The 25919-nt window shown below is 41.7% G+C and overlaps 1 protein-coding gene across 1 annotated transcript in view; it reads left to right on the forward strand.

Annotated features, from left to right (window-relative positions):
* Positions 1-4376, forward strand: part of htr7c (5-hydroxytryptamine (serotonin) receptor 7c) — a gene marked incomplete at both ends in the record, with an annotated part of 28566 nt that extends 24190 nt beyond the window's left edge. Inside the window, one exon of the mRNA XM_083783823.1 lies at positions 3605-4376. Coding sequence (XP_083639949.1) covers positions 3605-4376 — 772 coding nt within the window. The remainder of the gene's footprint in view (positions 1-3604) is intronic.
* Positions 4377-25919: the final 21543 nt, after the last annotated feature.

A 25919-nucleotide genomic window follows, 5' to 3' on the forward strand; every position in this document is an offset into this window, starting at 1 on the left:
ATTTATGTGGACAAACTGTACATGAATGTTTAATGTTGCACCATGTTTACTTAATTTTACTGGACTCCAATCGACACGCACACATAGTAGTAGCCTAATCCTGTAGCTGTAAATTCCCATATTGATATATAGTGTTTGTTCAGTAGTGTCAGGGGCCTCCTCAGGGCAGGATACCAATAGACCTTTCCACACTTCAATGCATTACAATGAGATCAATCTTGTTATGAAGTGAAACATGGCGCTATAGAATCACAGGGCCCTATTTTCGCCATAGTGCTAAACCCCTTATCCCTAAACTTTCTTTTTACTATTTCGAAAAACATATTCAAATTGTTCAACTAGCCGATCTACATCAACAAGTTGTGAGCTTGTAGATTGGCTGTTTGAAGTATTAAAAAATGTTTTTCAAAGTAGTAAAAAAGGAAAGGAAGTTTAGGTATAAGGGGTTTAGCACTGACGAAAAATAGGGCCCACAGTGCTCACTGCTTACTGACAGAGCAGCTGTGCTATTATGCCCGATTTATACTTTGGTGGTGTGCGACTCCTTCGTACGACAAAGTATAAATGTGGCTTTAGAGCCACCATCGTTCTAGTACTCATAGGACCTGTCATTGCTATCAATGATTCTGAGTTATAAACGCTAAGGCAGCTGGTAGCTTATGTTTCTGAGGTCATAAAACAGTCATACTCTGGACTACTTTACAACCACTAAGATGAAGTAAACGAGAAACCATAAAGATCTACTACTTTAGGATGACATTGTCAAGGGGACCAGGACAGCTGCAAGGTTTCTACAGTGTAGGCGCAGGGGTGCACTTGAGGTGCATGGGCCACAGTACACGACTGTGTAGGCGTATGTTTTGACTGAACTGTCCTGATGTGTGCATGTACGTGTGCGCGTACGCGTGTGTGTGTGTGTGTGTGTGAGTGTGTGTGCCAGGCCCAGATTAAGCAACAGGCTTTGCTGCAGCACAAGGGACCAACCTTGGGGAGGCACCATGAAGTGCTGGTGAAAGCGACAATTTTCCACGCGGCCCAAACCCACCACCCTCCCACCCCACCCCGACAAGTCTGCGCAAATAAAATAAAAAGCTAAATCAAACATAATTTCAGAGATTGGTGTGACATGTCCTTAAAACTGTTTTGTTGCAAGGAGTTTGGTGCGGTTAGGGCTAGTGATGCACCGAATATTCGGCCGCAGAAAATGTTCGGCAGAAAATGGCTAAAAATGCATTTTCGGCCTATTCGGTTTCGGCCTGAATAGGCAGAAAATATATCACTGAATAGTGTATGCAATTAATGCATTCAAAAGAGCTGAATAAATGTTTTATGGACCCATAATAGTGATTATTATTTAAGTTAAGTTTTGCCATAACCATTTATTTTGCCATAAATCAGGTATCTTTAAGGTACGGCCATGACAGCGATGGTAGGAAAAAAGATAATATAATATTAATCATATTCGGATATTCGGTATTCGGTTTTCGGCCAACTGTTTTCCTATATTCAGTATTCGGTTTCAGCCAAGAATTTCCCTTTTGTGCATCCCTAGTTAGGGCCTAAACTGGCTATAATGACTGGCATGCCCTCTATTATGATAATCCCAATAGAATAGAAATGAATGAATCTTGTGGTCTTCTATTGGTCAGTAGCCACTACTGGTTGCACAGAACAACACCAGATGCGAGTGTGTGAAACTGTGTGGGTGTTCAGCCAAGATAATCTGCATAAATTGAAGGGAAAAATAAATATTCAATTTACTGTATGTGGAGCTCAGATATAGCCTATACTCTCTGCCACATTTCTGTTAAAGGGATTGTGACATAAAAAAAAAGGTTTTGGAATTGTTCTTGTTTTTTTTAGGTTTTCTAATCTCAATTGCACCCAAATAACATGAACTTTTAACATTCAGTAGATTTTCTGTGATCTGGGGTTTTCTGGCTCAAACAGGTGCTCTGATTTGCCGGCAGTAAGTGACATCCCATTTATGTCAATGGGATTTGCCAGCAGATGTCACTGTTTCACTGTGTTGCCTGTTTTCATTGTAGCTCAAAAGGCCCAAAAAACCCCAAAGAAAACTTCAGACCACAGAAAATCCACTGAATGTTCAAAGTTCAGGTTTTTTGGGTGTAATTGAGGTCATAAAACCTAAAAGTAAAAAGAAAAAGAAAAAGAAATGAAAATGAATGTCATAAAACCTTTAATGCTCTGGCCTGACAGAATTAATAATACCTAATAAGATCTTATGCAGATTCCATAAAATGAAAGCCTTCTAAATCAGTAGTTCTCAAACGAGAATGATTTTTCAAATATATTAGATCTGCTATTTTGGAAAAATCTTGAAAATGTGTGCAAATCTTTGAAAACATTTGTAACTCAAATCTTTGCTTCTGGGGGTCCCTGGCCAGGTCGGCAGCCAAATACATAATTTTGACAATCAAATGGTCTGCATTCATATAGTAGGCCTACCTTTAAAGCGTCTTTCAATATGTATTACATTCACCCATTCACTCACCAACAGCAGAGGCCACCATGCAAGGCAGAAACCTGCCCCTTCCTTCTGAAACAAAATCAGTGCATCCACAGCAATGCTCCCCCTACGTCAAAGAAATCCTCACCCCAAAAAAACGTAAACTCGCAACCTCTGCTCTACCAATACAAAACACCTTCTAGAACCAAGCTCTGCACAATGGGCAACCAAGCCTTCTGCTCTGCTGTCTGTGGAATGTCCTCTCCAACCACTTGAGAGCTCCACAGTCTACTTATTGCTTTTAAAAATGGACTAAAGACCTATAAAATCTTTTCTTAGTTTGAAGTATTTTTGAGTGGTGCAACCACTCCTACAACCAGCAATGTCCGCGTTCACCTATGTAATATGTGTTCACGTATGCATGTGTTAATGAGCCCCGGATTGAGTACCAGTAGGCGCGCTGTTGTGCCATGCAGAAACAGAGAGAGAGAGACAGTGCTGACAGACTGTTGCCTGCTAATGAGAGAGAGAGAGAGAGAGAGAGAGAGAGAGAGGAGGGGGGGGGGGGGGGGGGGGGGAGAGAGAGAGAGGGGAGTTGCACCACTCGGTTCACACAGGTGTGATTTTTTTCTATGCATTGATTCTATGCATTGATTGTTATTGAGGGGCACTAGCCCCTGCTATGCCCAGCTTTGGGTGTCTGTGCGTGTGTATGTATACCACGGAAATGATTTGATTGGCTGAGCATGGAATGTGATGTATGATGATGTATGATAAGAGTGCCCCTCACTTCACACGTGTGATTTTTATGACAGAATAGTGATGCTAGGGGTCAAGTTTCTAATCATTATCTTATGCAAAGTTATTGTAACTTTACACTACATTCTTTGCCAATTCATTCTTTTTTTTTTTTAAGATATTTTTTTGCGGCTTACGCCTTTATTGATTTTTTAAGGGATAGAAAGTAGGCTGACAGGAAACGGGAGAGAGATGGGGGGATGACATGCGGTAAAGGCCGTGTCGGGTCCGGGAGTCGAACCCGCGGCACACCGCGACTGGATCACCAGTCCGGTGCCCAGACCGTTACGCTACGGCCTGGGCTGCCAATTCATTCTTGTCCTCTTCTCTCCCCAGGTACCTGGGGATTACGCGGCCACTCACCTACCCAGCCCGTCAGAATGGTCAGCTAATGGCCAAGATGATCCTTGGCGTGTGGCTGGTGTCTGCCTCCATCACCTTGCCTCCGTTCTGTGGCTGGGCCAAGAACGTGCATACGGCCGGCGTGTGCCTGATCAGCCAGGATTTTGGCTATACCATATACTCCACAGCTGTAGCCTTCTACATCCCTATGCTGGTCATGCTGGTGATGTATTACAAGATCTTCCGGGCAGCGCGCAAAAGCGGCGCCAAACATCGCTTCACTGACCTTGCACGTCGGCAGCGATACGAGCGAGCGGAGATGACAGTGATGGCGGTTGCTGCCAGTGAGGCACTGCGCATGCAGGGCCTGAAGGCCCCCAGTGGAGTTGGGGTGCCTGAGGAATGTGCCACATTATCACGCCTACTGGGCCGGGAGCGACGCAACATTTCAATTTTCAAGCGGGAGCAGAAGGCAGCGACCACGCTGGGGGTGATCGTGGGGGTCTTCACTGTGTGTTGGTTGCCATTTTTCATCCTGACCACAGCCAGGCCTTTTATCTGTGGTGTCGAGTGCAGCTGCATGCCTATCTGGCTGGAGCGCATATTGCTGTGGCTGGGTTATGCCAATTCACTCATGAACCCCTTCATCTACGCCTTCTTCAACCGTGACCTGCGCTCCACATATCGGGACCTGCTCCGTTGTCGTTATCGCAACATCAACCGCCGCCTGTCAGCCGTGGGTGTGCACGAAGCCCTGAAAGTGTGATGAGCAGAAGCTCCTCATTATTTTGTTACAGATGATTTTGATGGCAATTCAGTCAGCATTGAAACATTAGTTTTGGAAGGGAGGGACACTGGGAAGTTGGGATTCAAACCTTTGGCAAGACCAGGACATTTCCAGTGTGGTATACAGTACACATAAGCTGATCCTCCACCATGTATAATTACAGCTTAAATGGCAGGCAGCTGTGCCCGATGGGTTTGTAGATGGTAAATGGACTGCATATACTGCCTTTCTAGTCCTTCAGAGTGAATTACATTGTATTTGTATGCACCCTTTCCCACGCCAGCGGTGGAGGAGACCATGCAAGGCTTTAGGTTAAGTGTCTTACTCAAGGACACTTCGACACGCAGCTAGAAGGAGCTGGGGATCAAACAGAGAACCTTGCGATTCCAAGGCTGCCGCTGCCTCCCAGTCCTCAGTCACTGCCACCTTAGATATTTAAGCACAGCGTGACAGAACAGAAGGCTCAGTTGGTGGCTTTCTCCTCCACAGCAGTAGGTGATTACTTAGACAGACTAGTGACCTGTATGACTCAGTAATTCTATTCTGAGTGTAGTTGATGGCTTTTGTGCACATTTCATGGTTCAGCCCTGGTTCTAATGGTGCATTTATATAGGGCTTTTATCCAAAGCGCTTTACATTCAGTAGATTGTGCATTACATTCACCCACACATTCATACACAGAAGGGCAGAGTAAACCATGCAAGGCAGAAGGCACCAACTTGCACACCGGGAGGAATTAGGGGTTCAGTGTCTTGCTCAAGGACACTTCGACACTAAGTCGGAGCCCGGGATCGAACATGGGAACATTGCGGTTCCAATCTGGCCACTCTACCGGCCAGTCTACCGCTGAGCCACCGCCGCTCCTATACCTAAGGTGACAAAGATGATGACAGACATAAACATTTGAAGAAGGCAGCCATACTGTCAAAATGTCAGTTCTTAGTGTATGTCCTAAACCTAAATAAATCACTTGTGCATCAGAAGCTATGTGGCAACTCTTTTATGTTATTATAGACAACTTGACAAGCACAGTTTGTCAATAACTGCAGATTGAAAGTTCATTGATTTACCATACATTTGCCAAACCTAAGTATGAAGTATGGGAGGACTTCTGAGATGTCTCAGTCTATAGAACTGCATCAACTGTATACTGTACTGTAGTTTTCAAGACAAAAACAAATGAAGTTCAAACAAAAAAAGAGCCATTATGTTGATCAATTAATTACCAGTCTCTCATATCTGTCAATTAGATTATAACACCAAATTAAATATAGCTGATGAATAACACCAGGTCACTACTGAAAGCAGACAAACACAAACAACCCACTTCTAGCACTGTTCAGTGGTGTCTGCATGAACACATCGGTCTAACATGCTACTGTATTCATGAATAATGCACAAAAACATTAATGTATAGTAAATTATATAGTACATACAAGTACCACATTTAACCCACATATGAAAACAGAAGTGAACAATATCATTTTGGGTTTTTACCCAAAGCTGATGCAGAAAACTGAAAATGAGGCCGGTGCAGTGCTCTTTGCCAATGCTGCTCCATTATTCAGTCAGCCGTTTTCTGAGATGGGTGCATGGCCAAAGTGGACCAAGTTTCAACCGAGAAAACCCCACTTTCGAATGCGTCACCTCACCAGACCCCTGAAGCGTGGCTAGCGATTCAGGGGCTGGAACCAGGCTCCCTCCTGGGTCATATAACAATGTCAGGAAACGCCTTGTCTGCCCCGTCACAGCTAAAATCCCAAGAGTTCATTTTAAAATGTTACACTCTCATAGTTATTATCGACACTCAGGACTTTGCTATGGTTGGTTGGTCGTTGAAGGTGTTTCCTCGTGCTTTTCTCAACCAAGGATGTGGTTGACACCTCTGTGGCTGCATTGCACTCCCATCTGAACAAATGAACTCTACATGACCTGTATCAAATGGTAATCATTTTAAGCAGTGTGCGCTTTTGCTCTACCTCTGTTTTTATTTTATTTTATTTATTTATTTATTTATTGTACATATCCTATGAACAATACTATGGACAGACTGCTGTCCCGTGTCAAATAAAAAATAAAATAACAAACCACTATTATTTATTGTGTTAGAGCTGAACCATGGTGCAGCTCTCTGCTAAACTGTAAAGTGCATTGTTACTGTTTGAGATCATTTGCCAGGCCGGGTTGTGAGAGTGGCAGTGCATTCCTTCACTTTCCTTGTAAATAAAGCAGTTGGTTTAAAAAGGTCTTTGGGATCAGAGGGCTCCTGTGTTCACTCATGTGCAAACGCTAATCAGATCAAATAAGAGGTTCATGTGCTCAAAAAACACTGGTTCAGTTAGAAAACTAGCAGCGTTTCCACACAGGAGACTATCCACTATAATCAAATAGCATCCATGTCAAGAAGAGCCATACATACGGTGCAAATTTACTTTCCAACTCAGCAAGACAGATATATATGTCATAAAGAGACACCTTTAGACATGCCATATGCTCTTGAAATCACAATAATATTACTTAGTGAACTGACTAATAAGGGAGCGAAGAAAAGGGCTCTCATGCAACAGCATCGATCCTCAGCGCTGGGATTCATACTTAGGTAAGTAAGTGTCAAGCAAGGGATACATGGGGGAGAGTGTTCAGCCAATGTTGCCTTTAAGAATGAGAGGTCTGCATTAGCAAGGTCAACAGAAGAACTGCCCTGGCCAGCATGTTGACATTTCAATGCATAACATGAAGTAACAGGCATAGCTAGTGGACCGCCTGCATCTCCTCCATGACGGTCCAACCTCACAGCAGCCACGTCAACAGGCGTTACTCCCGGGCTATGAGCACGAGTGCACACGACAGGCAGCCACTCTGCACTTATTAAAGACTGAGTCACAAACAATCTTTATCTCTGCCATGAGGCCAGAAGGCTGGGAGGCGGAGGTTATGTTTTCACCTCAATGCGTGTGTCCGTTTGTGCATTGCTAATCTCAGAAACTACATAAACGTTCAGTTTCAAACCTTGTATGCACACTGCCAGTAGGCCAAGTAAGTCACTCCATCCAAAATCGCAAAAAAAGCGATATTATCTGACACTCTCTTGGCCAATAACCAGTAATTTAGCTTTGTCCTGATTAAAGTTCTGAGCCATCCCATGCTTCATATCTAAAATATAATTAAAATACAATTAAAAAGACGAACCAATTAAGAACAGAGAGGCCAACCAGATTGCCAACTAAAATAATTAATGATCCATGGTGTTAAATTAAGCAATATTACACGAGAGCGGGTGGTTTAACGTCATTAATGCACGCCTGCGATGTTGCAGAACTGTTCCGAAAGCAACACACCAACATACAGTATATATAGCCAACGCAAAATGTACAGTATGCTTATCAACAGATAAATATCGGCTACTAGCTGCCATCGGTTAATGACAGTTTTATTTGCCGATATCGTCCGATTCCGTTATGTGACCGATACATCGATGGCTCCCTAATTTAAAGTGTTGTTGGGGGCTTGGGGCATATTGCACTCTTCTGATATAACTGAACTGAGAATGTAGCCTTGATCCACACTTTCCCACCAAAAAATCCACTATAAATAAAACTGTAAACATGTCAATTAAAGGCTAATCCAATTGACATATAGTATGACATGAAATATCAACATCTGCCTGCAGTCACTGTGATTAGCTGCAATTTGCAACTCTTTTTTTAATAATGGGATGAATCTAGAGTTGCAATACCATTGACTCCCCACTCATCCAATTTGCGTTTGCGATCTGCTTGTCTTAAAGGTATATTCAGTGATTTCACTCAAAAAACCTTAGGTTTTGTTTTTGGCTGTGGGACCCAGCCTTTCGTCCAATCAGGATAGAGAGCCAAAAACGAAACTTAAGGTTTTTTGACCACCAGGGGTTAACTGGGGACAGGGAGGAACTCCTTATATGGCCAGCACACTCTATAGTAGGGAGGATTATCACAACAAAACAAAAAAATAAGTGATATTTGAATTAAGTGAAATCACTGAATATACCTTTAAATGACGTTAAACTCACCAACATTGCAGCTGTAGTCCAAGCTTGAATTAACCTCTTTCAATCTGCCGAGCTTGTTTTTCATAAAAATCCCCCGTAGACATGTTTTGAGCTACTTTCTGTCAAGAAATTCTGTGCAAGTAATTGCGTTTGGAGGCGCTCGTTTTTATGAAGGGGTCGCACTGCTGCCTCCTGCATTATGTGCAAATGCAAAACAGATGGCATGCAGGGCCGTTCAGTGACTTACGACAAGCGCTTCCAAACTCCAACACTTAGATAAAGAATGACTTGCACAGAATTTCTTGACAAAAAGTAGCTCATAACATTTTTTATGAAAAACAAGCTCAGTAGATTGAAAGAGGATAATTCAAGCTTGGACTACAGCTGCAATGTTGGTGAGTTTAATGTCGTTTAATACAAGCAGATCACAAGCGCAAATTGGATGAGTAGGGAGTCAATGGAGGGTTTTGCAACTCTAGATTCATCCCATTATTTTTTTTAATCTAGAGTTGCAAATTGCGGCTCAGTGTCTGATATCAGTTGGTGTGACTCATTGAAGGGACTGGCCCTTACATTTACTCCATAAGGTGATACTTGCAAATTAACAGCTGCAATTGTTTGCTTCTATTCTTATGTCTGGAGGCAGTTTTCTGTATTTAGTATCCTGCTAGACTGCTGCAAGGTCATTTTCTTTGTAATGCTTTTTAACATCAAAGGAACAGTACACAGCAGTCCACTTAAAAGGAAATAATCTAGGGAACTCTTATAACCACATGATCCCTATGGTTGCTATTCTTAATCTTGGTTCAATAAAAGTTTAGATTAACAAGCTTGAGCTACGAGCTTGTTCTGTAGATCAGCTACAGTATTTTTCATTAAGATATTTAGTGTTAAGCCTAAACAGAAGGGGGCCTAATAGAGCCCTGGGCACTCTGGTCAACTAAGGGCATTTTATTCCACCTAATTGTGAATATTTCCATCAAAGCTCATTATTAGAGTTAAGTTGAGACAATTCGCCTTGCATTTGCACACAAGTTCATGAGACCCACTGCCCAAAATGTCCTCCCACTACAGGATTATACCGATCATTATTAAACTCTGGTGTGTGTGTGTGTGTGTGTGTGTGTGTGTGTGTGTGTGTGTGTGTGTGTGTGTGTGTGTGTGTGTGTGTGTGTGTATGCAAGCTTGCGCCTCAAGTGCATGTGTATTGAAAAACAACTTCATTACCTGGGAGATCTGTAAGTCTTGCCATTTCAGCTCACCATTTTAACAAGACAAAGGGCCATGCATATATTGTGGCATGAGGCATCAACTGAACAGTCGATATGTGTTTAAAGCAAGCTGCAAAGTGCAAGCTGTAAATGCCATGCCTCCTCCTACCCAGGTCTCCCATGTGGGAGACAAAACTTCTAGCGCTCTTCCAAGAGGGAATGCCTGCTTGCTTGGCCAGGGGATTTATTGTGCTTATGAGCTTCAGGCAGTACTACTACATAATCTTTAGGGTATGTCCAACCCAACATCAGGGTATACACTTCTTCATAGAAAAGTAGCCACATATAAATCTTTCAGATTTCATATTTAAAGGGCATTATCTCCCACAGACCCACACAAACTGTAGATTAAACATGGTTCATGTAGGAAATGCTCAAATGCTCTACAACTGAACCAATAGATTATTTGCAACATTAACCCATTTGATTAGCTCAAAATGTGGTCCTGAATGGACCAGGCTCTTAAAATGTTAACTTGTAACGTTATACTAGAGACCAAATGTGAACATGTACCAAATATGAACTGGTGAAAGTAATGGATTGGATATCATGCAACAATAATGAGGGAATCTCCCATCAATGTGAAACTGAGGTTTAAAAAAAGGTTTAATACCTTATACACATCCTGTTTCATTTGACATTTTAGTCATTCAGCTGACACTAAACATTAAGCCAACTGAAGCTTGCTTCCTGAAATTCCCCTTGAGAATTCCCCAAATAGAAGATTTGGCATGGTATCATCAAGGCTAGAGAACCAATAATGAATTAGGTTCTCATGACAAAAAAGGCAACACATATTGGATACACTAAAACATGAATGAATATAAAAACTAAATCCCACCTAGAATCCATTCTGTTTTGTAGAAGGGTTTCAGAATTTACATCCAATTACTGGAATTATCTGTGACGGTCTCGCCACTTCAATGCAGCTCTATCAAAAGTAGGGCAAAAACACCATGCAGTTTGACAAGACAGTATTGTACAACATTTTACCATACAGTGTAAAAGTTAGTGTAAACTTTACACCATGCACATGCCGTTTGTCTGACTCTGAATTAAGTTGGTCTACATGTACAGTATACAGCAGAGGTATACTATAGTACAACTGGTCGTACTTGAGCCCGCGTCTGGTGGTAAAAAGAAGAAAGACAAAAGTGGAATGATATTATTATTTATATAAACCGTTCTTCTGACCAAGCAATTGGTTGAAATAGGCTCTCCAGCCGTGCTGAAATGAGCATGACAGCACACCTAGCCGTTAATAGAAGATTTGAGGACGGATTAATCACATTCAAAATATTATCAGTTGTGCTGATTAGGCAGAGTTTTGTCAGAGCTGCAGCAAAATTGGCTCAGGAATGGAAGAAAAACTAAACAATTCAAAGAATAAATTACATTGTCCTCCTGTGTTAATAACTGAATAGGATGGGGCAGGTCTACGCTCCTGTATTTTAACATCCGTTGTTATTAAGGTGGTACTTGGGAGAGCCAGATATTTTCTGTGGTGGTACGTACGTGGTATAAAAAGGTTGAAAACCCATGGTTGGTATACAGTATAGTGCCTATAACCTATATCCTAAGTGCAATGTGGGTTAAATTCAGCCATGCTGTACACCAACGGTGGAGGCAACCACGTACGCAGAGCACGGACCTGCTCATCGGGAGCAGTTCACTTTCTTGCTCATGGACATTATACCAGGAGAATCTAGGAGATATAGCTGATGCCCCCCCTTTCATCTGACAAATCTGAGACCGGTTTCCCCCACACATGCACACACACACACACACACACACACGCACGGACACAGACACGCAAGCAGGCTGTGTCTAATTGTTGGAGTGTACGTGCCAATAGGATCCACCGCCTGTTTTTGACCGGCACACGCCCCTCTAGACCAGGAATCACACAGGCTGGGCCACACGCCCCTCTAGACCAGGAATCACACAGGCTGGGCCAGGCTAAGTGGGACTGACAGCATGCAGTTGGTATGTGTGCCAGTACTGTATAGTATGTGTGTTGAAGTACAGCTGAGTGCTTTAGCCCTGTCCAAACGAGTTGCGGAAGCAGTCAATCTTCACCTGCCTCCTGTCACAGTGAATTGTTGCTGACACAGGGCTACACAAAGCTGCGGTTTTCCTCAGCCTAACAACTGTTCTTCTATAACTCTGCCTCAATATTGATTCATACAATCGCTCAGCTGTGGTGTCAGAAACGAGAAAGGTGCAAGATAAAGCTTGATTCCCTGATTAAGAAGCATGTTACAAAAATCCCTGCTAATCCAGATTCCCTGCTAGAGGCACCTTTTCTCTTTAGCTCTAAGGTACTAATGATGATATACTGATCCACATCGTACAACAGTGTACCATTTGGTAACCTTACAGGCTGACCTGAGCTGAGCCCCATTGATTTACATTACAAAATGTAATATTTAAATTTTAAAATAATAATAAACATACGTTAAAAACACAAGTAGAGGTACTAATTTAGCCTACTGGCAAGTGTGCACAAAATATCTAATTGCAGCTGATCGGTCCAGTGGTTTGAGATTCACTCCGTTCACACAGAGAGAGACAGGAACACAAACAAACCCTCAGCTCCTGCAGAGCCATGGCATAAGAATTCTAATTATTTCCTGCCTTAATAAGGGGAAACAGCAGAGAAATTATATGCAAATTTCCCTCCTCCCAGATGAGCTTTAAATCACACATACGCTTAACTTAACTCCTGAAGCAAGACCACACAACGTGATTGAGATGCCTATGCAAGCACAGCAAGTGTTATGTGACATTTCAATACTCTGGTAATGTGCCACCAAACTGTAGCTGAGTGGCTAGAGAGGATGTTTGGTAATTGGAAGGTTGACTCACCCGGCATACTGTATCAAAGTGCCCCTGGGACAGACATCCAGCCCTGTGTGCTCATCAAAGCCATCTCAGTAGTAGTGTTACATGTCTTTCAATCAATAATGCAGCAAAATACTAGGCCGGCCTACTCTTGGCTATGCATGTTGGGAATTTTGCTTTCGTTCGCTTCCTTCACTATGACCATAACCTCAGAGACCTAGACAAAGGCGATTTGGTTAAAAAAAAAGAAATGTTGCATATGATCGCGTGGCCCAATAACAGTGCAGAGGGTGTCGTTCCAAATTTGGTGACGTCGGTGTTCTCCGCTGTGTTCTGCTGGGGAGGGCAGGGAAGGGAAGGGAAGGTGGGCACATAGGTTGGTAAACCAATAGCGAGCCGGTGTCTGTTTCCAGCGCTAGTTTGATCTGCCCTCTATGCTAAGAAAAGCTTGGATACTTTACTACTTTCAGGCTACAATGACCACACCACAGCTATCGTTCTTTCTGTTCAATTGCACGAGCAACCACTTATACTGCCCTCGCAGTACAAACAAAGTGAAACTTGGCCAAACAACGTACCATGTCACTCATACCATGTGATTATAGTTGAATAAATCCTTGCCGTTTGTCGGGGGACTGGCCACACTACAAGATCAATCGGAAGATCAGGGGATGATTTATTCATTTAGCGCTCTATAGCTACCCAACTGGGTTTCCAACCAGTACATTTTGGATAGGAGGGCCATTCAAGCCGCAAGCGGAGCCTGCAGCACCACCGTTCCCCTGTAGGTGGAGTCTGGTGCAACGCACAGATCCTGAGCAGGGGTGGACCTGGTGAGACTAGGAGGGAGGAGTCAATCCACAGAGCCTAGTCCTTCCACACACCAGACGTCCCAGTCCCGGCAGAGTAGTTTTGGAGTTGCAGATTGTGTGACCCTGGTCTTTACCTAATGGGACTGATCGTGGGTAGTTACTGGGACGTAAGTTGGGACTTGATCACCCTGGCTGGGTCACCTAAGTGTTGCGAGACCCGAAACCCCAATGACCTTAGGATACATCACTGAGGATACGTCCCAGGTGCATCCATGAAATATTTTTTCGTTCACTAAAGACTTGAACGTGGATTCTCAGGCATTATTGAACAAATTGCAGCAGAGGTTTTGAGGCAGGTTATTCCAAAGAGATAATGATATCTAAATGATATATAAATAAAATATCTCTATAAAACATAGATTTTTGGGGGAGGTAATACAAACGGGATTACTGGAACCTCTAGTGTTAAGATCATGCACAGTATTACTAAACAATTTGTCTATAAAAACAGGAGTGAGGAGTGTAAGAAGGCATAGCAGCTTTTCCCATGTCCATCAGCAGTGCTGCTAACAACCATGCTGATGGATTGGGCATTCAAAATATGTGTGTTGCCTGTGTTACAAAGTTGCTTTCAAACAATGGACAGTAATGGACAAAGCCACATAACTTTAAGATGACAGCAGCAACCTCCCACACAGTATTTTAATGATGCAAGAAAAATAAAACCTTACCGACAGACCAGACTATTTGGAAAGTTGATGAAAGCGTTTACATTTTGATCTACTGTTTTATGAGAAGATAATTGTGCCACCCAGGGAACTGGCTTTGTATTCCAACAGTCATCTCCGCAGGGGGAAGACATCCACTCTCAATTGTCTCCATGGGGCCGCACAGCAAGAAATCCTCTGTGCAGCCACCAATTCCCGATAACAGCCGCGGCAGTGTTTCCGCACCTAACCCTATAACCTCACAGGGAAGCCACTACTGTGTTTTAAACGGCAACGCATATCGGGAGCCACAGGTGAGTTTTAACCAGCCAGGCAGCCACGCATGTGTCTTAACCGACAACGCATGTCGGGAGCCACGGGTGAGTCCATGCATGTGTCTGGCCATGCATGTCGGGAGAGCAGAGGAAACACTGTTATCCTAAAAATCGAGCCCGAGTCCAGCCTGGCACCAACCTGACAACACCCGAGCCAATTTAATCTCTCTCTGACGTGCCCTTTCTCTGATGTGCACTCACTTGCTGTCTGATACATGCAAACAGTAGGCTGCTTGTATTATAAGAGCACTGAGCATCATTGACTGTTAATTCATTGACACACTTCAGCTCAGCGTGGCTCTGCTCATGTGATTATCAGATAATCTGAGTACCGAGACACAGGTCTGATATCACATTTGATATCTCAGATTATCTGTGCACCAAGACACAGCTCTGATATCAACAACCACCCAGAGCAGAGCCAAAGATACAATAATCCATGAACAACAATACACAGTAATAACACATCAACACATGATTCAACACAATTAATCTACGTACACAATTGCAAACAATGCAATAATATCCCATAACCCATGGACTAAGAACTACAGTGAGGAGGCCGGGTAGGAGGGGGACATTTTCACAGACGCTGCACGAGCTGCTTGTCAGCTGATTTAAAGAAGCAGTATGAATTACTATGGGGAACTATATATATGATAACCTTCTGCCTTCCGTGCCTCAATGAACTATCGCTACGCTTGATTTCTACATCGTGAGTGCTGTGGAATGCATAAAGTACCAGAGGTTCAATTCACTGGTGAATATTGTTGCACAGTCGTACTCCATTTCACCCTGTATCTTTTCCCTTTCCTACCACAGAGACTGGCAGAGATAATATAAATCAATAACATTTACTAAATGATCAAGTGTATTTAAAAACTATGAATGACAAGAGGTCATCAGTAGGCCAAGGGTATGTTTAAAGGAAGTAAAATTATAGACCTCCCCCACAGAAACATTATGCCCACGTGTCTCTCACACGTGCGCACACGCAGCACAGAAGAGAGAGAGAGAGCTGTAAGTACAGTCAGGGGAGGGTATAAAGAGAAAGGAATTCTGTAGTCAGTGCTCGGTGCTTCTTCCAGATGGCTCATCATCATACAGTTTTGATTTGCTTTGATTTGAGAATAAAACATGGGACATAACTGCAAACAAGAATTGTTGAGGAAGCTGTTATGACATTAATGATCCTATTTGTTTGGTGCCATTTTGTATTCTATTATTAACAGCTGTTTTCTTTGTGGTACAGCAATATAATAAGACAGCCGTGCATTTCTATTGTGACACAGGATGCATCATGGATGGAAACTGTAGGTGGTTTGCACTGTTCTCCTGTGGCAACCGAAATCCTCTATATACGTGTTTTTGTTAATATAATAATGTGTAATAATCAGCTTTCATAATTTAGTAATTTAGTCCACACTCCTTTTATACTCATGCAAGTCATAATATTCTTTATGTCAAGTGATATGAATATTATAGTTATAAAGAATTATGCAAGTTATTATGAATGTGTATAACTATAATTATAGTTTTATTATAAGCAGATAAGGAATCTGAAGTTATAACACGGGACGCATTGCGAACACAGGCCATTTGTGTTTGTATAGATATAGTCCACAAAGCCGGATGCACCGCGGTGGATTTGAACCCCATAGACGTGGTGCTAGTCAGATACTTCACCTATGCACAGGTCAAGCGTCCCTTGACTCCCTTCCATGGAATACTTTATTGGGTTTGACAGCCTACGGCTGCAGTTCTTCTCCTAAATAAATGATAAGATAACCTCACCAATCGATCACGAGGTTCACCGACTCTATTGTGAAGGGAAGCATCATTGCGAGTGAGTGCAGATCTTTTATTTGAGATCTGAGTTGATCAGATCCCTGCACATGGCTCCGAGGGAATACATGATCGTCACCATCAGTCGTATAAATTCCAGCAAAACAGATTCCTATGCAACTATAGAAGGCATACGGTTCCATTAAATAATATATTGATGCATACTGTACTGTCTAGTGTACTGTCTCTACTGACTTCCAATCCGTGCAACAACCGTGTCTGGTCAAAGAGCAAGACACATTAACAAACTACCTCTCAGTTAGCCTGGCTTTAGCCTCGCAAATTGTGAAATTAAATGAAAATGCAGGCCGAGTGTAGACAGTGTAGTGTAATATTGACATTGAGTAACAATCTCAGTATAAAGAAAAGTCAATCTTGAAAGTGAAATGCAGAATTAGTTGTTTGTCATTTACAATCACGTGTTAAGCATGAGCAGATGCTTTGCATAATAATAATATATTTGTATTCAAAACATAAAAAGTACAGAAAAATAACAAGCAGTAAATCCCAGTCATAAATATTCACTGCTTTTTTCCCGCTTCTTCTAAGATATTGCTGTGTGACTGCATTGTACTCCTCAGTCTTATGCTTGCATTCAATGACACGGACATTCAATAACAGTCCTCCATCTGTGTGAAGCTCTCTCTTGAGAGCTGAAGCTCAATCAACAATGACGGCTAAGAGTACCGTGAGTGGATCAATGCATGAGAGAAAAGGAAAAAATGTCAAGAGAAAAAAAGGGTAAAGTGAAAAGAAGCTAGGCTGAGGTTGCTAAAACGTTACCCAGACTCACTCCCAATTTTCCACCATAATCTGAAAACTGTCAGTCTTGAACTTGGCCTATATAGCACTTGGATCTAGTTGACATCCATGCATGGATTTGTTCTTATTTTTTTGTCGTTAAAATGTAGTTATTTATAGACAGATGCTAGTTCCGTACCTAGTATCCTATAGTTTTAATGTACCGAGCACTATATGTCTCTCTACATTTAGCCTCGGTACCCAAGCTTTTATTTCATTGGATGTGTTTACTTTGCTTAAGTCGCTCTGGTTAAGACTAAGAGCATCTGCTAAATGTGTAAAGTAAATTGTAAAGGATTTTAGTTTCTTCTGAGGCAGGACTATGGTCCTTTTAATATCTTTACAAAGGCAATATGTTTACTGACAGAAAATATGGCATCTAGCACACAATCATATGGAAAACAATACGAAATGATAAAACACATTTCTCAAGGATCTTTGTAAATATGACTAACTAAATTTGACAACCAAGCATCAACAAAAGCATCATATGTTGCCATAGTTACAAATAATATGAGCAAGATTCATTATGTTTTCAGTTGTCTAATTATAATTCCTCACTTATGCTTTGCTGTAGGCAAAGCATAAAATAGTCATGCACATTATATTCTGTTCAACATGCAACGCTGTTGTATGCCAACTATAAATCAGGCTTAAAGCCACACTCTGTAACTGAGCTACAGTAATCGAGCAAGGGTAGAAATTGAATTTCGACCTTCAGGCAGTGCCACTTGTCAACCAGTAGCAGTCCTACCAGACCTTTTTCAATAGAAGAGTACTAGAGTAGGGACACCAAATCCAACTTCCACAGTTGTTGGTTATATTGTATTAACATACTCCACCATAGAGATGGATTATATTCACAAAAAAACGTAATTGTATCTTATTTTAATGATGTTTGGGAGGCAAGAAACACTTTTCTGGGGTTTTTATGTGGGTAATGTGTTTTTAGATTTTTTTGGGTCTGATGTCAGGGACACTGGTCTCACTTCCTTCCTGGACTACTACAGTACCTCCTCCTCCTCTCCACAAGGTGGGGTGAGTGCAGTAAAGCATTATGGTCTGGAATCCAGCTAGGCCTTTGAAATACTAAAATGTCTAAAAACACATTACCCTGCACATAAAACCCCCAGGAAAGTGTTTCTTGTCTCCCAAACATCATTAAAATAAGATCTGGTTGCAAAAGGGGTGAAGTGGCCCTTTAACCCATTCTGACCTGAGATCAGATTCTAAAAATGTCAGTCGTTCTTCGATTTTTTTTTCAAAAATAGCAGACCTACAAGCTCATATCGCGCCACTCGGTGGCGCGATATGAGCTTGTAGATCTGCTATTTTTCAATAGCTAAAGCATAACATGATGCCAACACCAAAATGGGTGCCCGGTCAGAATGGGTTAAGGCAGCACCCACCCACTTTAAAAAAAAGTTTAAATCTCCATAATTTACAAGCGTGTAATCCCACACATTTGCTAATGATGGGGAGAAAACATATTCAACACCTAATGTCATAAACAAGTGGAACCCCGTTTCTCAGAAATCTCTTTCAAGTGCCTATCTGAATATTCATTAGTAAACATACCCACTTCAAACCATCCCAGAAATGCTCTTGCTTTCTGAGCATAATCATATACATCGTTGGCGCTGTGCAGAAACCCCATATCTCTATGTTTTTCATAAATCAATGCCCTACTTCACTAATATCACTGCGTAGATATTTAGTCTGGAACTTCCGTGTGGAAGATTTATTTCCAAGGGGCGGTTACAAACAGCACAGCAAAAGAGCCTCACTTTGAATAGTGGGCTCCGATTGGTCACCCACAACTCTGGGGTGAGCGAAATGCAATTCAGTGCCAGACCAATCTCCCCAGGGATTCTTTTTCCTGTGGAAGATTTGTCTGGTTTCCAGGCTACAAATTTCATCATACACTACAAGAGTGTTGCACAAAATGGTGAAAATAGCCACAGTTAAAATATTTTTTATAATAAACTAGAAATGCACTCTCGAGGTGCCAACTTGCACCTTGCACACAACACAAGCAGAGCGTGCAAGTACTGCTACTAACTAATGTCTATTACAACTGCGTAAACGTACCTTAGTTATGTCACCATCCACAGACAGACAGACAGACAGACTACATACATTTGGCACTTTTTCTCAGTGCAGGACAACACCGACATACATACCCAGCCGATTGCAGTACTTGCGCCCTCTGCTTGTGCAAGTAATGAACAGTCTTGGACAAATGAGTCTTGCTTTCTGAGCATATAAGGCTTATCCGCTCTTACGGATTTATGCTCTACAGCCTTATGTAAATATTACCACAAGAATGCAATCATCACCGCTCCTTTTAAATGTTATGCCTCAGATGAGACGTGTGAGAGTACAAATTGCCTGGATGTGCTCATTCTGTTTCTTCCCTTGACAGTTCATTATAATATATATCCATCAAGGCTCATCTCATCTACAGTATATATACAGTATAGGGTTGTCCCGATCGGATGATCGGAAATCGGGGCAGATCACATCACAGATTTTCAAATGATTGGGAATCGGATCGGGAGCCAAAAAACGTGATCGGGACATCTCTAGTATCAAGATTATATCCATATCATGATATTAGACTGGATATTGTCTGTGATTTGGGATATTGTACTATTGTGATATGGCATAAATGTGTTCTATAAAATATAAATATCGGAGCCACCTAAAGCTGTCGCAAGGTGTCACCAGTCTGTACCTTCCTTAGCACAGAGCAAGACTGCTGCTCACTTTGGGCCCATCTCACAACGCCACAGCGCATGGACAGCCTCAAGGAACCTAGCGCTGCACAGCCCTGTCCTCCAGCCTCAATGTCCAATGCTTGCAGGCACAAACCATTTGCCTCCACTATTTTAATTTACTTCATTTTCGACACAAACAACACCTAGCACCCGCCATCTTCCCACACAACACGCGTCGTGAAATGCATGTTGGGAGGTTTACAGATTAATGTATGGGCCACAGTTTTCCGTGCAACACCTGCACGTGCCGTTGTCCTGTCTCAAGGAATTTCGGAACAACACGGTCGCCTACCACTTCTCTCCTGCTTCTTTCTACCACCACCGCAATCTACAAAGCCATGCCAAAGTTATTTGCAACGTTTACACTGCTCGCACAGCACTCAATATAATATAACCTTTAACTACGTGGGTGACACACTACTCTCCTCCAACACCTCCTTCGCCGTGCCAGACAAATACAACAGGGTTCCCCCCCCCCTAAATAATCTGATTGGATCTAACCTTCCCAGCCATTTCTCATCTCACGAGGAATCCTGGCTGGTACGGCTGAAAGTGTCTATAAACTACGAACTTCACCCAGAAGCTGTCATTTTCTATCAATCAGGACACAGATTTCATGCTCTGGGAATGTAATTATGCAAAGCATCAACAAAACATCCTTGGATGTTATACTTCCTAAACTTCAGCTAAGACGCTTTCCGTTTTGAGTGATTGGTTGAATGAATACTTTATTGACACCATTATTAACAGTCCCATATATATAGCCATTCTTGCCCAGCATAGGTTGGATTCATTGGTGTTATGTTAATTATGACAAAGAGGGTAAGAGAGCAAGTGGAGGAATTGGAGAAGGAAGAAGGGAAGAAAGAAAGAATTGCCAACAAGCCCCAGCTGTTCTTTTGTATACTTATGTTAAAATTGTACTGTATGAGCTTCACCAACATATCTATGCAAACATCGTAAGATACGATTTAAAGTCAATTTGTGTTGGACACATACTATCTGCTATTTAAAAAAAGAATCACACCCGTGTGAAGTGAGGGGCGCTCTGCTTCACTGCTATTGCCATCAGACACTTTAATCAACCAATCAATCAATCAAGCCTAGCCTATCTCGGCAGGGAGACCAAAAATAGCAAAAAAATTAGAAAGCTAAAACATGAGCGAGAGCCACCCCCTGCATTTACGTGAATGTCAGGTCTGATGCAGGACTGCACAGTACAGAACCGAATTGGCTGAATCCGCAGGCAGAGCTGTTGGTGGCATAATAGCAAAAACAGCTGGGTGATTTGGATATGCTACATATTCTAATGGGCCACATGGCTTAGGAACCATTGGTGTGTGCCCTCGCCCCTCGTATAGATTATATGGAAGGGGTCTGGGGTTCGAAAAGGAATATAAAAAGGTGATTTAATAATAGGGGTGTATCATATTTACCTGGAGTCCAAAAATGTGCCCCTGTATTTGCACTAACGAGAGAAAAAGATGGAAAATTAGCTTGGAAGCTTTGTGGAATAAATAAGACTAAGCCAGAAAATAGAATACCCAGAAACCTAATTGAATGGAACGTAACTGTAAAAGGTATATCAGGTCAACATATAGAAGGTCAAAAAACAGGTCAACTCCATATATGGAGATCTAAGGGTGCCAGTGGGGGCAGTGTCTTGAGTGTACAGGGTTTGATGAGGGCCCAGGTAGGGCTGGGCCTTAATTTTTGAAGACGAAGGACGGATAGGGTAGGATCAACATGGATTGTCAGAACAGGTCAGCTCCATATATGGAGATCTAAGGGTTTGAGTCAGTGTCGTGATCTTCATACAGTATATGGAGACGGCCATATATGGAGCGTGATACGAAGCGTGATGGACTGACGGCCATATTATATATGGTGGTGTGACGTGTCACGAGGTGTGACGGACTGGCAGCCATATATTCTACTACATATTCTCCTACTATATTCTACTAAACAACCGCCACATAGTTCATAGTTCTTAGTGGGGAAGGGACTTCTTGACCTTCATCAGTTATTTATTGCACTTTACTGTTATTGTGATACTATAAACTGTGAATACTCTAGCACTTTTTTATATTATATACCTTCTCTTATTGCAATTTGCACTTCTCTTGTGATACCCTTGTAACTTGTACTTTGCTGCTACTGTGTATTGTCTTTTGTGTATTGTCTGTCTGTTTTAAAAAGCGTTGATGTATGTACTAATCCACTTTTGCCCAAGACAAATTTCCCCTCGTGGGACAATAAAGTATATCTCATCATCATCTCATCTCATATGGTGACGTGACGATCAACAGGTTTTCACAGTAATCAGCGACCTACCTCCACAGTTAAGTTTTGTATTGAGTTGTGCTTGAAATGCACTGTAATTCTCCAATCAATCAATCAATCAATCAATCAATCAATCAATCAAACGGTCACAACTCACGATCACAATGCAGTATGTAGAATGCAAGTGCAGAATTTTTACGCCATGGCCAAAGCTCAAGCAATCCAGAGCAGTGTTTATGTATTATATATGCTCGTCCCGTCAAAAGTAGACCAATCACAGCTCACAGCACTTTGTGTATGATTTGTCACGAAACCTTGGGGCCATAAATAGTGTGCACATCAAGGAAATGTCAGGTGAAGTGATTGTGAAGCGATAACAGCGGCTGTCAGATTGTCCCAAGCTTGATTATGCCTGATTCCGCTGACATATACATTAACAGTAGTTTCCTGTAATATACACATCCATATTCCATGCTTTTTGCACAGTGCTAGGGTCCATTATTGATTCTTACGAACTTGTATCTGATATGAAATTGTAAATTCAACACAAATAGCCGTTTGTATATAGGGTTAAATGGTTAAACATATTTTTAAGCCATATTAACCCCCCCTGGAACCCCTCAAGGACCCGTAGGGGTCCCTGGGTCCAACCAATGGTATTGTGTTGTGTGAAGTTAAAGCAATTTCTTGGGATGCTCAGAATTGGACTCATGTCATGAATAACTCATAGCTTTGAGTAACTACTCGATTCATAGTGCCTGCTGCAAACACCTTCATTAGAGGTCTCAGTCATAAATATCACCCAAGCATACATCCACACCGCCACAGAGAAATAAAATGCATCAGCATGTATTGCCATCTATCAAGGCAAAACAGATGACTCATTAAGTGTCACGTTTCTCCTGATATGGGCAATTTACTCTACCCCATGGGGGAATCAGTGAAGAATCCAATTCAACACAGACTTTCAAAGCGCTCCGCCCATCAGCCAGGGTTTGAGGTCTATGAGAAAGATACTTTACCTAGAATTATTTACTGGGCGTCTCTGAAAATGTATACAGTATACTATGATAGATTTATGTCATGATGACTAGAAGTATATGGGCTCTGGCCTGGCGGCGAGTCGCGTGTTCGAGTCCCGTTCATGACTTTGCTACATGTCTCTCCCCTTCTCTCTCTCCCGCTTTCCTATCTGTCTTCACTGTAACTATCAATAATAAAAAAGGCACAAAAACAATAATAATGTACATGCATTCATCCTATAACCACTGAAATGAGCCGAGGACTTCACTTCATTGTTTTTATTCTATCAAAGCAATCGGCCTACTTGCTAAGCACTCTCAGGTTTACATAAAACAGTTGCTCTGTTTGCATTCTCCCCCCTGGCTGTAAAACAAGATATTTTATAGAGAGATTATTTTGTATCCTTTCTTGGACAGGTTGCAGTCAGTGTTTTACGGTCAGGAGGAGGCCCAATGCATGCAGTTAGTACATTGTTCTGGGCCAGTTTGTTACTTACGCACAAAACTCTAATAAGATTTTGGAATAAATGCATAATTCCACATTGTCTTTTTTTCCTTCATCTTTTTCAGTTACAGATATTGTGATGTCGTTGATTATTCCAATATATAATATATCGTAAACATTATTGTCTTGTGATATTATCCTTATTGTGGGACAAATATCTCACAGCTATCGTATTGTGAGCTACCCGTTTGGGAATAGATCTAAAAGTTAAAAATACTTCATATGTAAACTTCTACACTACAGTAAATAAGCATACTTCTCCACATGATAACCCTACTATATATACCTAGTCAAGCGTACTCATGGTGTTAGATCAAAAACATAATATATCAACACAAATCACCAAATGAACACCATGACAGTCTATGACAACACTACTCTTAAAAGGCCCACAACATAATCCCTTAATGTATTCCTATAGTTAAATAACAACATTCAGGTGTAAGGATATTTACTTCTTGGCACCAAAGTGCATCATGGGAAATCAACAGAGCGATTCAGCAAACACACTCGCAGCATTATTACTGGAACGCAACTACATTAACCCCGCCCACATTGCATAATCAGTGTGCCAGGCCCAACAGATGATTGACTGTGTGTATCCAGCAATCATCCCTTCTATCAGCCTGATTAGTTCATGGATTTAATTCACTGTGGACTAATCCTCCAGAAAGGCTCCCATATAACAGTGGTCCCTGATTCATGCAAGGATTCCAAGCCACAGTGGAGATATTAAAGCCCTGGTGTATTTAAGGAATAAATTATGACAGGCAATTCCTGCTGTCAAAATATCAGTCAAAAAACACTTTGTTTGAAATAGACGCTCATGCTTTCCAACGTGTGATTTGGGCTGGTAGGTTGTTGTGGGTTTGAGCTTAGGGGGGTAACTACTGTATGTGTCCAAGACAAATTAACTTTAATTGGGACAATCAAATCTTATTTTACTGTTTGTTTGCATGTTAATAGTTATTTGGATCAGATTAGAGGTCCTCATGTTTAAAGAAGGTGGTCTTCAGCTGTAAAATGTAATTATTGGACCAAGTTAACTGTATCCACAAATTCCTCCCATACCTCCTTTGGAAAGCTCCATAGCAAATACACTTACACAATGTGGAATGCACAATACATATTGATGTATTCTGGGATAACTAATACAGAATACTGTTTTAATGATTAATACAACCACTTGAAGCCCATCACATACATATTTTGGTGGGATATTAGAAACAACGTTAAGAGCATATAGGTCGGCTAGTTTCTGCATATTTGGTGTTTGTAGACAAAGAAAAAGGCTGTACAAGTTACAAGCCAACTCAGATACAGTTTACCAATTCTAAAGTGTTATGTGGTTATAAAAAAGGACTCTGCTCCACCGATGTGGGTTTGTGTTAGTTGCTGTACTGGGCAAAGAGAAGCCTATTCTGTTTCAAAGAATGGTGGGTAGAAAACTAAGCTTTTGATTGAATGGCCTCCATTTAAAATCGCCGGCCCGCACCAGCTAGAAAATCTATATAAAAAGGAAAGTGAATCAGCATTTGTCCCCCCTGAACAACTACAGTACTACCGAGGAAGACAACCCAAATGTTACAGTGGAGCTGTTCAATGCCTAGCAGTAGAAAAGAGCTGTGGTTGCTCTGAGCAACCTTTAAGTGTGAATGTGTGTAATAATATGCATGCTAAGCAGAGTGGTGCTTACTTCACTGCCCCCACCACCACCAACAGAAGAAAGTACAAAATACATGTCTGCTCAGCAATACCATTACCTAGACAGATAAATGCAATAAAATGTTAAATAATGTATTGAATGTGTCCACACAGATGGATTCTATACTGGAAATATCTAATATAGAGATTAGGATTTTCTGAGCCATCCAAGGACACAGACTATGAAAGTGTGGTCAAGCCATTATATGATGAAAAATGTAGGTTACTTGCGTAACCCTGGTTCTCTGATAATATCAGCGAGGTGTCTCACATAATGCTGGTTTTAGACAGTGGGATAAGAGAGGCATCAAGAGGCTGAAGGTCTTATTTTCAGGTAATATTACCAGAAAATAAATGTTTACTTTATGAGGCTATGTGCCCTACGCCTTGAGAGGTCCAACACTATATTCCCTTGGAAAATGGGGATAAAGGAAGGACATTTGGAGACACGCCAAGTTAATTTAAGCGTGCCAAAGCAATACAGTTTAACATTATACATAGAATAGTTTAACCCTACACTCTCACTCATGTAAGACAGAAATTGGTACTCTAACTCATTGTTTTTTCGTCTTGTTGTAAATCACAA

This window comes from Protomyctophum parallelum, assembly GCF_964188405.1.
Source record: "Protomyctophum parallelum genome assembly, chromosome: 15".
Classification (NCBI taxonomy): domain Eukaryota; kingdom Metazoa; phylum Chordata; class Actinopteri; order Myctophiformes; family Myctophidae; genus Protomyctophum; species Protomyctophum parallelum.